This window comes from Crocodylus porosus, unplaced genomic scaffold (genome assembly GCF_001723895.1).
Source record: "Crocodylus porosus isolate Cpor-Errol unplaced genomic scaffold, CroPor_comp1, whole genome shotgun sequence".
Taxonomy (NCBI): domain Eukaryota; kingdom Metazoa; phylum Chordata; order Crocodylia; family Crocodylidae; genus Crocodylus; species Crocodylus porosus.
This window is the reverse complement of record NW_017728886.1, coordinates 78,246,347-78,259,044: the sequence shown is the minus strand read 5'-3', so window position 1 is coordinate 78,259,044 and position 12,698 is coordinate 78,246,347. Positions and strand designations below refer to the sequence as shown.

The following is a 12,698-nucleotide window of genomic DNA, read 5'->3' as shown; positions in this document are numbered from 1 at the left end:
TCTGCTTCATGGAACTTGCCACTTCATGGAGCCTCAGCGAGCAGGAGTTTTGAGTCCAGAGGCAGTGTTGGTGGATGTGCTTTGAAACAGAGGTCTTCCAAGGATTATCGCAATTCAAAGAGATGCATCTCCAGGCTAGGCAGAAGGACCCCTTGTCGTTTTATCCTGATACTGATATCCCTAGGGCAAATGACTTTAATACATCTTGTAGATGGGATTTATCTAAGTGTTTTTTTCTTTTGAACATGATCCAAACAGCTGAAATACTAATTGTTTTAATGGCTGCCATCTTTTATGCAGAAAATTTGTAGGACAGTGTAAATACATTCTTTTTCTTCCATCTTTTTTAATTAAAACACCAAAACTTTTTCCAGTACTCAGAGCTGCAGATTCATAAAATATATATTCAAGTTGATCTTTGAGGTAGGCGACATGTCCTACACCTCATACCCTTGTGTCCTTTTTATTGTTACCTTTTAAGTTATTCTTAACAGAGTTTTTATTGGGTGTCGCAGTGTAAATGAAGAAGTTTTTAATAATGGAGTAGCTTATTCCAAATGGCAGTTTCATTTGGAACAATAAGCTTGCTTCTATTGGTGAAGTTTGTGTGACATTAGTGGAGCTTTATTGATAAAAATAGTGTAAACAACAAGACAGTCTGGCCTCAAGCACTTGAACACATGCTTAAATGTTTAACTGGATCAAGAACAGAGGTCTCAGCACTTTGCACCATCAAGCCCTTTAGTTGAAGAGGAGGTTGTCTCTAGGTGTGGCATTATCAACCAAAATATTTTGTTGGTGTTATAAATCTTCACTGCACCTTTCATTATCTATATACAAGGCTCTATAGCACTTAGACTTGGCTCTGTCAACATCCTGTCAAAAGTTTAACTGGATACTACATTCCCCTGGGACATTTATACCTTTTTTAATTTAAAGAGGCTTATCAGTCACCAAGGCAAATATTTACTTTTTGTGTGGTGCTCATTCCTGCAGAAAACTTAATCCTTGTAAGACAGAAATAGCAAAGCATTTCTTTTTCTCACAAAACCAAGAAGGAAGTGTACAATGGGACAGGATGCCCTTCATATCAATAGGCAAAACGTATATTTCTCCTGGTAGGTAGGTATGTATGTATATATATCTTCTTAAGAAGACTGCAGTATTGTAGTGTTTATTCAGGCTATATGCCCATTGAGGTCAAAAGGAAGGCCGCAGGATAAACCATTGGAACAAGATTTTAAAAATACCTACATAATTTATTTTTGTAATACATCCAGATGTGCAGTTACTGCACTGCATCTGCACTCTCTCTCAATACTTTCATGTGCTAGAAAATATTGCACATCTTTGTTAATAGTTTTCTTTTTTTTTCTAATATTGATAAAATAATTGACTTACAACCCTCTACCCACCTTCCTCCCAATTCTAACAGGTTTCATTCCTTTTTTATGGAGGAAATCGTAGGTAAAATGTAAGCAAATCCTTTCCTTTTTGCTTTTCAATGAAAGGAGTAAAATACTTTATACCCCATTACACAAAATACTCCTCCCAATTCTAAAAGGTTTAATCCCTCTAATATTTCAAACCAATACTAACAGTATTAATTACTCAAAACAGTATTAGAAGATAGATAAATGTTCATGTACAAAATTCGCCACTAGCTTGAGCTCATATGTCCCAGCTTCCAACAAACCAAATAATATGCTGGCATCTGAGGGTGGGGGAAAAACTAGAGAAAAATCCTAGCACAAATCTTGCTTATTTTATTCACATGGTTGGTCTCTGACTTCAGCTGAACTATCCCTATAATGCAAAATGAGTAGGATGTGGCCCCTTGAAGGGCTAAAGGGTTCAAATAAAACTTTTCTTTAGCTTGTACAAAGCTTTTGAGGCATGGGACATTTGAGACTGTCATCGTGGTTGGATTTTATGGAGGGAAGAACAAGAAAGTTATTTTCTTAAATTTCTCTCTGTGTCTCTCTCTCTCTGCTATTTGCACAGGGGTCAGACAGAATCTAATCCTAGCTTTGTAATATATTTCCCTTACCTCCTCGCCAAAAATGAACAACTGTCCTAATAACACGTGCAGCATAAGGGCATTTTTAGTGACAGCCCAGCCTGACCAATTTGGAGACTAGGAAGCTTTGCTGAATCCTTCATTTCCACTCTGGCAGAAATGCCTCCCCCAAAAAACTACCATGCCACTGCTCACCTATCTATCCCGTCATGACCCCTTACCCATAGGTTTCAGAAATGCTACCAGATATATAGTAGCCAAAGACCAACATGAAAGACAGAGATTCTATCATTCAGGAGCATCCCCACATGAAAAGCTAACTCTTCTATCTCAAAACATCCTCTTTTCCCATTAGATTCCTATAATGGTACTGCCCCAAGCACTGGTCAAGGGGCCCTCAATTTTAGTATTATTTTTGAGGAGTAAAAGTCTACTGCACTTGATTTACCCCTTCCTCTTCATCCCCCTAGAACTGGTGGAAGGGAAGAAAAGGCATTATCTGGCTATTTCTTCCCCTTCCCCACCACCAAGAGTCACCTGAGCAGGTTGTCGGGACTCCAATACTCTACTTTTTCCCCCTAGTCCGCGGATACGACACATGCGTCATCTGCTGTCCTCTGAAGAGCAAGAGCTAGTTATCACTACTGCCCTTTGCAGAAGCTCTGCGCAGCAGCAGAAACCTCAAAGCCACCTGTCCGAAGGCAGCACTGCTTCTTTTAAGTTTAAACTGATGCAAAGTTAAAGACTGGATTTGGCAGGGGGGTGGGGGGAAACAAATCCCTGTATTAAAAGCCAAGGAATGCAGAACTACAGTAACAAACACAGTCTCTCAAATACAGTGTAAAAGGTCATTTAAAGTTCAGTGTTAGCAATAACAATAGACAGTAAAGCGGGTTCAAACCCTGCCAGAATAATAATACTAATCATAATAATGTGGCAACCATGGATCCTCCTGGATCATGGTGTATGCATGAGGGCCACCCAGACCTTCAATGTATATGCCTGGGCGGGAATTTTTGGAGGAGTGGAGGCTAAAAATAAAGATTCCCATTGGGGGGTGGAAAAAGAGAACAAAGTGGATTCAGGTACAAAGAGCTACTATTACTACAACAGCTGCAATTCAACAGGGGCAAGGGGGTTGCCTGGGGGATCTTTTTTTGTTCTTTTTTTTACTAAAAGGTTCATTTAAAACAGTTGTTGAGCTCTAGAAAACACCAAAATACACAGGAGTTAGTCATTTTCCTGCTATGAATCACAGCACATGAAGGGAGGGGGCTGATCTAGCTCTACATCCCCTGCCCAGAAGGGGCTCCTGCCTTAGCTGTTTTGTGCCCAGCGCCCCTGGGGCAAGGCTTCCCGTGCTCTGCCAAAAAAAGGGCGGGAAAAACAAAACACCTAAAAAAACCTTTTTCTTTTTTTTTTGAGCCGGGTCGAAACACCAAAGGGGAAGTGGAGAGTAAAAAAGGCAGCCAATCCAGCCCAGCCCAGTTTCGGGCCAGCTCGCACCACACACGCCGGGGAGTGGGGGACGAGAGGTGGCTTCCCCCAGCCACGGGTGTGCCGGGACAGGGCAGCGGCGCCAGCTGTTCCGGGGGGGCTACTTGGCAGCGGCGCCAGCTGTGGCCGAGGCGCTGGTGCTCCTCCTCTGCTCCATGCCGTTGGGCAGGAAGCCGGCGATGATGGGAACGGGCCAGATGAGGGCGGCCACACTCCACACGATGATGACCAGAGTCATGAAGCAAGCCACCAGCGTGGACTCGATGGGCTTGCGGTTGAGGCGCCAGCCCGGCTCGCCCTTCAGCTCCTCCAGGCTGAAATCCAGGCAGCAGAAATTAAGCGGCTCCCCCTGCAGCCAGAGCTGGCCCGGCTCCGGGTAGGACAGCGAGGAGGAGGAGGAGGAGGGCGCGGTAGCCCCGCGGAGCCGGCCGATGCGCCGGCCCCGCACCCAGCTGCAGCCCACGCAGAGGCGCAAGTCCTGCGGGGCGCCGCCCGCCGCCAGCCCCAGGTGCTCGATGAGCAGCGGCGGCCCCACGCGGTGGAAGGCGGCCGAGAAGAAGGCGCGGCCGTGGCTGTTGGTGGAAAAGAGCAGCAGGTCGCATTGGATGCCCAGCGGGCGGCTCCAGCGCACCAGCAGCGAGCTCAGCATCTGGCGCTGCACGCTGATGTTGCAGTGCGGCTCCGCCACCTGCTGCTGCTGCTGCTGCTGAGCCCCGGCGGGCTCTGGCTCCGGCTCCGGCTCCGGCTCCAGCCCCGGCCCCGGCTCCGGCCGCCCACGGGGGGCCGCGGACGGGAAAGGCTCCGCGCTGGGGCCGCTGCCGCCCTCCGCCTCCTTCCCCAGCCCCAGGGCGAGGCCGGGCAGCGCGCGCGAGGAGGAGTTGCCGGGCGGCAGGTAGAGGTCCCGCTGCTCCCAGCCCCGGCAGGGCGGCGGCGCCGCGGCCAGCAGCAGCAGCAGCAGCGCCGGCGGCAGCAGCATGGCCCGGATCAGAGCCCGGCAGCGGTGTCGGCACCGGGAGAAGGCGGCGACGGCGGCTGCACGGCGCTGCCGGCTGCCATCTGGGGAGCGAGGCGCCGCCGCCCGCTCGCCCGCCGGAGGTGGGAGCGGGGCTGGGGCCGGGAGAAGCCGAGAGGCAGCGCGTGTCACAGCGGCAGCGGCTGCCGCCCGCCTCAGCCTCAGCCTCCGCCCCCGCTTCGCCCCGCCCCGACCGCCTCTCCCTCAGGGCGAAGGGGATCCCTGCTCTGCCCACTCTCCACCTGTCGCAGGAGCCTCGATTCCCACTCACAGAAGTGCCCCTCATCTGGGGGCAGGTCTGGTTTGGGGTCATTTCACCCCCTCATCTCTGCTCCTTGTTCCCTCCAGGAGGAGCACACACCAACTGCAGCTTCCTCAGCCCGACCAAGGGTGTTCGTGCCCCAAAGCTTGCAAAGAAGAAGGTTTCCAACTCAGCGCCGGTCAGAGGGTAAATGGCGCGCTGGCGCCCCCCCTCCCCCAAATATCTCTTGTAGGATGAGGTTGCCAGCCGTATGCTCTTGTCATAAGTCCGCTTGGGAGTTGAAAAGGTAGGAGTCGCGAGGGGCGTGCCAGAGATCCATGAGGTGTACTTCAAGCCACGTCCAATCCCTTGATGTAGCTGTGTGGATGTACTAGTTGTGATGGTGGGCCATGCTAGTGATCTTTCCTCAGAGATCTTCTCCCCACTACTGACACGTAAGGAGTGCATATGCACCCCCTGAGATTGGCCATGCACCAGCCGGTATACTGGCAGTCGGCCACTGGGGGACACCCCTCCCCCCCTCAGCAATCTGGTGCCCCCTCAGACTCCGGAGGCACCAGTTGCCCATGTTTCTCCCCTTACCGAAACAAAGGCCTCGGACCAAGGTGGAGCCGTAGCTGGCCAGGGCTGTTATTTAGATGGTGTTCATGCTATTTTGTTCTGCATATAATTTTGATGTCCGAGGCGACCACCTAGTTCGCCTAATGGTTGGACTGGCCCTGTTCCAGCTATTTGAGTTGGTCTAATAAAATATATTGGATTATTTACCCAAAAAACCTTGCCTGCCTTTATTCAGGGTGAATGCGTCAGAAAGCTTGCAAAGAAATAAAATAATTCATCGACAAATAGTTGGTCTAATAATAAAAAGTAATGCCTCTTCCAGGAGTTTCGATTCCTTTTGCCTCTAGGCCAGCGGTTCCCCATCTGGGGTATGGGTATCACCAGGGGGACACGGACAATCTGTCAATGATACACGTTAACAGATTTCACAGAATTACTTTATATGACAGAAATTTGCTGGTGGTACTTAAGGTTGTATCACTTTAAATTGTTGGTGCAGTTTGTCAGTTTGGGAGCTGCTGCTCACGACCAATACAGATACAACCTGATTCCCTTATTCAGGGCTAGGTAGACACTTGATCCGTGATATTATTTTACATTTTGATTAGTAACGAGACATTTCTGATTGAAATTCAAACTCTTTAGCTAGTGGAATTTGTTCTTATAGCCTTTAATTGTGTAAAGATTGGCCTGGCCTTGAAAAAGGAACTGGAATAAGGAGCAGTGAAGCAGAAATAAGAAAATGGGAATAAGGAACCAGCTTCAGCCTGGTCAGGGGAAGTGTGGTGCACATACTCCAATTAAAAAAAGCAACCCCAAGTCCTACCGTGTTTGTACCAGGCTTGCTAGCCATAGATAGTAAGTGCCTTGTATTATTCCTGACAGGTGAAAAGACATAGCCCCTGCTGGCATTTAAAAATTAAACTCCAACCACTGGAATGGGTGGGAAGATACTGAAATAACAGTGAAGAGCTGTAGGGGAGACTTTGACCAGCCTCTTGTGGCTTGGCCCTTGCCACCTTGAGTATCTTTGCTTCAAGCTAATTGAACTGGAGTTGTTGTGGTGTTTTTTGTCTCTTGGGTCTTTTTAAATTGCCACCTTTAAATTGCCACCTAAATTGCCTCCCAAGTGCCACCTCTGGGAGGAAGAGGTCCAGAGGCATTGGTCCCTACCTCCTCCACCAACCAGCTGTGAGAAGAAGACACCCCAACTTTCAAGCTACCACCCCACCTTGTTTGAAGATTTTTTCCATCCTCCAAGAAGTTGTGTCTCTGCAGTCTCTGCCCTTTTGATGCAAATTAGGATGTTTTGCTGTTCTTTTGGGCAGGAGGCAGGGCCAGGTATGTGGGGGCAAGTGGAATTTCCACTTGCTGTGGATCTTTTGGAAGTTGTCTTTTACCTCTGCTCTTCTCACCAATGCTACTACAGTAAGAGATACCAAGTGATTGTCTGAGCACCCTGACAAAAATGATGAGTAGGAAACTGGAGTCTTTCATCCTTAGTTTAACCTGATTTTATTGGTATGTTTCAACTGTGCTCATTACTGTGGTTTTCTGATAGGGCAAAGCAGCTGGTGTTTGGAAAGCAGAAAGGGGAAGATCATTTGCAAATTGACTTGTATAGGTGTTCCCTTCATATACTTTACAAAAAGAGAAAAAGAAAAACATAGGAGTAAATGCTGTAAAATTGTCAAGCCTCATTCCTTGGCTGTTCTTTGTTTGTTTGTGTATATCCTGTTCTTTTACGTTACTTTGTTCTGAAAGACGGGGATCTCGCTGCTCACAAAAGAGAGTTCCAGCAGCCTAGAAAGAAAGATTCCCAGGATCACAGCCCTTGCCTGGCAACTAGAGGTTCAAAACTCTGATTTAGAGAGAGAATGCACTTTTGTAAATGATTCATCCACAGCATCATATGCAGGCGGACAATTAATCCCTGTATAAAAGATTTAAGCATAAAAACAATTGCAAGAAACATAAACCTGCTGATTATACTAAGTTAATGCAAGATTTATGTTTTTAAAAAGTCAGCTTTATAACCATTTTGGTGTCATTTTGTATTCTAGACTGTAGAGTAGGGTGTCTACTCTTGACACCCTGTTTCACATTCTCTCTGCTGCAGTCTGGCAAGTAGAGTCATGAAAATGGACAGTTGTAGGATGACAGAAGGAATAGGAGTTGACAGGGGGCAAGGAATACAGCAGTACGGACTAAAACAGTGGCATTACCGGTATTTACTTCCCAGTTGTGAGGGCTGTAACTGCACCACGCTCTAGAGAATATCCAGAGCCATGACTCCCTGCACTCTTTGTCTTTCCTTGTTGTCTTAACAGGAAGTTTCTTCTGGAAAGAAAGGATATTAATAACAATGCGTACCCACTCCTGAGTGCATGGGCTATGGACTGGGCCAGCTCTCAAGTCATACCAGGCTTGGGAAAAGGATCTTTAAGTCAGAGTGAGGAGTCTTCACTCATCATTTGCTTATAAAATCTCACTGGTTTCAGTGGTACTGCTTGCAAGAGTGAGAGCTCACCAGTGTGAAAAAGGGCCCCATAACTTGTCATTTTATTCACTGTAATACTTTATACTTTTATAGTGCCTTCCATTCTAGGATTACAAAGTGCTGTGCGGGCATTAAGGCCCAGTTCTTCATGTCTAAAAACAAGTAGCTAAGTAAGAAGTTAGGCAGTAGGGGCTCTACCACTGCCTTGTAAAGTTGGTACTAACCCCACTTTTTTTGCAGATAAAAGGCACGATAAAATCCCATACTCAGCTTATTCTGAAAGTATTTCCAGGTATTCTAGTTGAGGAAAGTACAACCTACCACAAAGAGAGAAGTGAATTGGCCTCCAATGTTTTCCCTTTAAAGTCATTGTCTAAGTAAATCAAGGCAAAACCCATATTCACTCAGTGCTGGTTCAAGATGGACCTGTGTACAAAAGCAGGTTTGTGTCTGGGCCCTCATCTATTCAGTGTATGCAGGATTTTTATACAAATCACTAGAGATCTATGTCAAACACAATGTTCAGAGCAGAAGTCTGATTCTGAAATTCCACACAACTTGGGTCTGTATTTTGGTGCACATTTATGTCTAGCTTCAGTTTGTACATTTCTACTCCCCTATTTTAAGAATACTGTGACCTTTTTGGGTCATTTTTGCATGTTTTTTTCATGAGCATCTGTATAGCATTTCCTGCTTTTCTTTGTCACACGTACAGCAATAATGATTTGTATGACTAGGAGTTTAATTTCTGTTATGTATCTGTGAAAGCCCATGGACAGGTGAAAAGAGAGGTGTAATGTAGTAAATAGCAGACAAAACAACTTAATGTCAAAGTGGTTTGACCTGTCATGAGAGCAAATTTTATCACATCAGGATTTTGGAATAAGGATCTGGGATGACTCTAAATTTTAAAGTAAAATAATCCCATGAACAGGTGCACCAGTGCAACATGTGGGTGGCAAATGTTCTCAGGCTATGCTCTAGTTCCTTTCCTCTCAGCTCCCAGAACTCCACTTAGTAGATTTAGAGGGATGTGTGTAGGGGGAGAAAGGAAGAGATTTTTTCAAGGGGGAGATAATTTGCCAAGCAAATTTTAAATTATGTTACGTTGCTAATTCAGGATAGTTTAAACTACTACCACTGTAACAAATTGTTAGATGACAACTTATTTCAGGTTGGGAATGCATGAGCACATTATGCCTAGTCCTTTTTATGGAAAGCTCATTAAACAAAATGGGACAATGGTATGAAATGGTATGGCAGATCATTAGTTGGAATTTTCTGACCACAAAGGTCATTTGCAGATATTGCACTGATGTATTGATCATAGATATAATTAATCTTTGTATCCAGTCAGACATGGAAAAATGGGCTAACACACTTAAAATTGTTTGTTGTTCTTATCTAGGTAATAGTAATAATAATACCTACCTCCTACATAAGTGTTTTCAATTAGAACTCTGGCCACATCCAGATGAACGTGGCCATGCAGTATGTGGCGTCCCAGACCCATCTGCAGCACCACACATTCAGGTGTTCCCTGCACTGCAAAGTAGCAGTGTGTGTGGCGGGGATTTTGACCCTGGGAAATCCCAGGGTAAAAAAAACCCACGTGAAAAAAGCAGGGCAGCACACGTGGGGACAGTGCACACTGCCCAAAACCTGCATCTGGGTGGCCGGAGCCACACTCCAACAGATGGCCAGGCTCAGTGCAGCAGGAGTGCTACAGCTGCAGTTCCCCAAGGCCCCCAGGACCCCAGGTAAGGGGTTGCTGGCCCCAGCCTCCCCTACCCCACCCAGGGTAATCTGCCACACGCCAAAGGATGCGTGGCACAGGCATTCCCCAGGGACAAGAAGCAGCGGCACAAGGTGTGCTACTGCTTCTTGTCCCCAGGGAAACAAATGTCCGCACTCACATGGACACAACTCTGGGAGCTCTATTCAGGAGGTTTCATTACCCTTATTTCATAGGTGAAGGAACGGAGGCATAGAGGAATTAAAGGACTTTAGTGCAGTGATGATCAGCAGGGGTACCCTGGCATGGTACCATATCTTTTGAATGGTTCCTTGAGGTGTGAGCAGATAAACTAAGCAGATAAGCACAGGCTCTGGCTTGTCCCTGCCTGGAGAATCCTCCATCCCACTGCCAGGCCCAGCTCTGCAAGGAAGTAAACACTTTAAAAATTAGTTTTTGAAATTGGGTGCTACCCAACTAACGAAAGATACAGAGGGGTGCCTTGGGTCCAGTGAGGAGAGACTTGAGTCCAGAAAAGGCGGAGGACCACTGGTCTGCTGTCACCCATAGAGTTGCAGAGACCAAAATAGAACCTATAGGTTGGACTGCACAGGTACAAACACAATTAAAACTGTAAATCATTGTAACATCTATCAAGGTAGTAGAATGGCTGTGAAGTAGAATATCGTGATCCCATTTTAGGCAGGGTTCGAATTACACTCTGAGCATTGTATTTCAGAGCCTTTACTTTTATTTATTTTTTATTTGTCTTATCTCTGATTTATCAGAAGTTGCATGCTTCATTATAGTATTGGTTGCTTGAGGAAAATAGATTAAATCCACTGAATAAACAATTAATTGTTTAGTTCACAGGTCCGATACTGTCAATTATCAGCATTAGAGAACAGTTAATGTAATTACATATTACATTGTCCTGCAAAATATTTGTACACAAACTAGCCATTTTTAATGCTTGTTTTATTAGTTTGTCATTTGAAAATTTAAATATTTACCATAACAGTATATTAAAAAGTAGCTCCTTATTTACAAAACTGAATGGTTTATATACTGCGTCACTCCCAGTCAGCTCTGAAACAAAGCCCCACCACCTGGTTTTATCACTATCATCATTATTGTTATTGTTATTAATGATCTATACTAGAAAGGAAGGATGACCCAATGGTGCGAGCCTAAGCCCTAGGAGACCTGGGTTTCTTTCTCCACTCCCATGAAGACTTTCTACATTCCTGTAGGCAAGTCCCTTTGGGCATGTCTATGTCACCTTCCTGCCACGCCTGAGGTTGCAGCCAAGAAGCACCCTCTGCGTACTCACTTCTGCTCAGTATGCACCAAAGCCTGTGAATTAGTGTAATCATCTTAGAGTGCCTCTGACCACATGCAAAGAAGCATGGCCAGGACCAAGAGCCTAAGAGTAGCTCAGCCACACTTCTTAAATGCTGGGCTTTGGTGACAGCATTCAGTGAAAGCAAGTACATGGTGGGGGGTGCAGAATAAACATCTCTCTCTGCCTCTTTCTCTCATCTGTAAAATGGGGATGATAGTAGTTTACAGGGTGTGAGGGGGCAAACTAAAGATTGAGGTAGTCAGATTCCAAGGTGATGTAAACCATAAAAGCACCACAGATAGACTGAGATTTATACTGAAGTAATGCAAAAGCCACAAGGTTGGGGCTCACCATACCAACCATACAGACTTAGTAATGACAGTCCATGCACAAAAACCTTGTTTGAAAGACAAGACATACAGATGAGACAAAGAAGGCATGGGCTCAGGGTGGACATAGGATATGGTGGTACAAATAATAGGAGATATATAGCTGTTAAGAGCTTATTACCAGCCTAGAAGAAATGAGAATTCTAGCACTCTTGGTTTAGAGATGATACTTTTATTAGGACAACTAAGAAATCTACCAAATATATACCTCTCCCCTCCCCCCCCCCCCCCCAGCATCACCATCCTAGTCACTAATAAATTGTACTTTGCTGTGTGCTTTGTTCGGGGATGGGGGGGTTGAGTTTGGGGGAGGGACTTGAGGAAGGCTAAAGTGTAGCTTTTAAAATTTCCCTTGGAGTCTTGCCCCACCCGTGGGAAATGCTGCAGAAGTTCTTAGCAGAGAACTTGTCTTGCCAGAGGCTGACATAATTGGCAAACCAAATGTGGGAGCCAAGCTGGTGATAAGGTAAAGGCTCAGACAGGTCAGGCTGTGATAGATTGCAAGGGATTTTGAAAGTGAGGACAAGAAAATTGTGTTTGATGCAGTGTAAGAGGTGAAGCCAATGATGAGACTTAACAATGGAAATGACACTGTGAGCAGGATGTGTCAAGATGATATTGGTGCCAGGAGCTGGAATGACCTGAAGTCAGGGAGGCTGCAGGCATACAGTTTAGAGAGGAGGAGGTTATAGGAAATAAGGTGTAATCTGATTAGGGGTTGGACAAGAGTTTGGCAGCCTGGACTGAGAGAAAAGGTGTCCGCAATACTGTGCAGAAAGAATTGACACGTTTTAGATGCAGCCTGAATGTGTGGCTCAAAGGAGAGAGATGAGTTATATCAGCCAAAAAATGAATTAACAGTAATACAGCATAAAGATCAACCCTGAGCTTCTCCCCAGAATTGGCTGCTTGTGATGGTTCCCTCAGGACTGCCCATCCCACACCCTAGATTCTATAGATTCACTCCTCCCCGCCCTTTATCTCCAAGTGGGATAATGATCCATCTGTCTCAATGAGTCAACAGAAGCATCTTAACACTTTCCAGCAGTATCAGCACCTGTTAGCAGGCAAGGGCAGTTCAGGCAAATGCTGCCAGTCTGTTATCCCTATTGAGATGGAATATTAATAAATTAAGCCCGGAGGCATATTATAGCATGTCAAAGAAAAGGTGACCCCGTTTTCCACTCTGCTTATTAAGCTGGCATCATAAATTTTTGCAAAATAACTTTAATAAACAACTTGGATTTAAAACAAAAGATCCCAAAAGAACTGGTAGGAAATGCTCTGAATCCTCATGGATTTTGTGAAGTTTGACTGTAAGAGGGAGGAAAACATGAACTAAGAATGTGCGGTGTGTACACAATCCCTGTAGAATTC

The 12,698-nt window shown here is 45.6% G+C and overlaps 1 protein-coding gene across 1 annotated transcript; it reads right to left on the bottom strand.

Moving 5' to 3' along the window:
* Window positions 1-1,238: 1,238 nt before the first annotated feature.
* TMEM158 (transmembrane protein 158) lies at window positions 1,239-5,566 on the bottom strand. The gene is made up of 2 exons (XM_019537254.1): window positions 3,460-5,566; window positions 1,239-3,415 (listed from the first exon to the last, which is right to left on the bottom strand). Exon 1 carries the CDS (start codon window positions 4,491-4,493, stop codon window positions 3,618-3,620), a length of 876 nt encoding a protein of 291 aa, XP_019392799.1. The 5' UTR covers window positions 4,494-5,566; the 3' UTR covers window positions 1,239-3,415; window positions 3,460-3,617.
* Between the last annotated feature and the right edge of the window lie 7,132 nt (window positions 5,567-12,698).

Coding starts and splice junctions, on each gene's coding strand:
- TMEM158 (XM_019537254.1), bottom strand. CDS start 4,493: ATGCTGCTGCCGCCGGCGCTGCTGCTGCTGCTGCTGGCCGCGGCGCCG.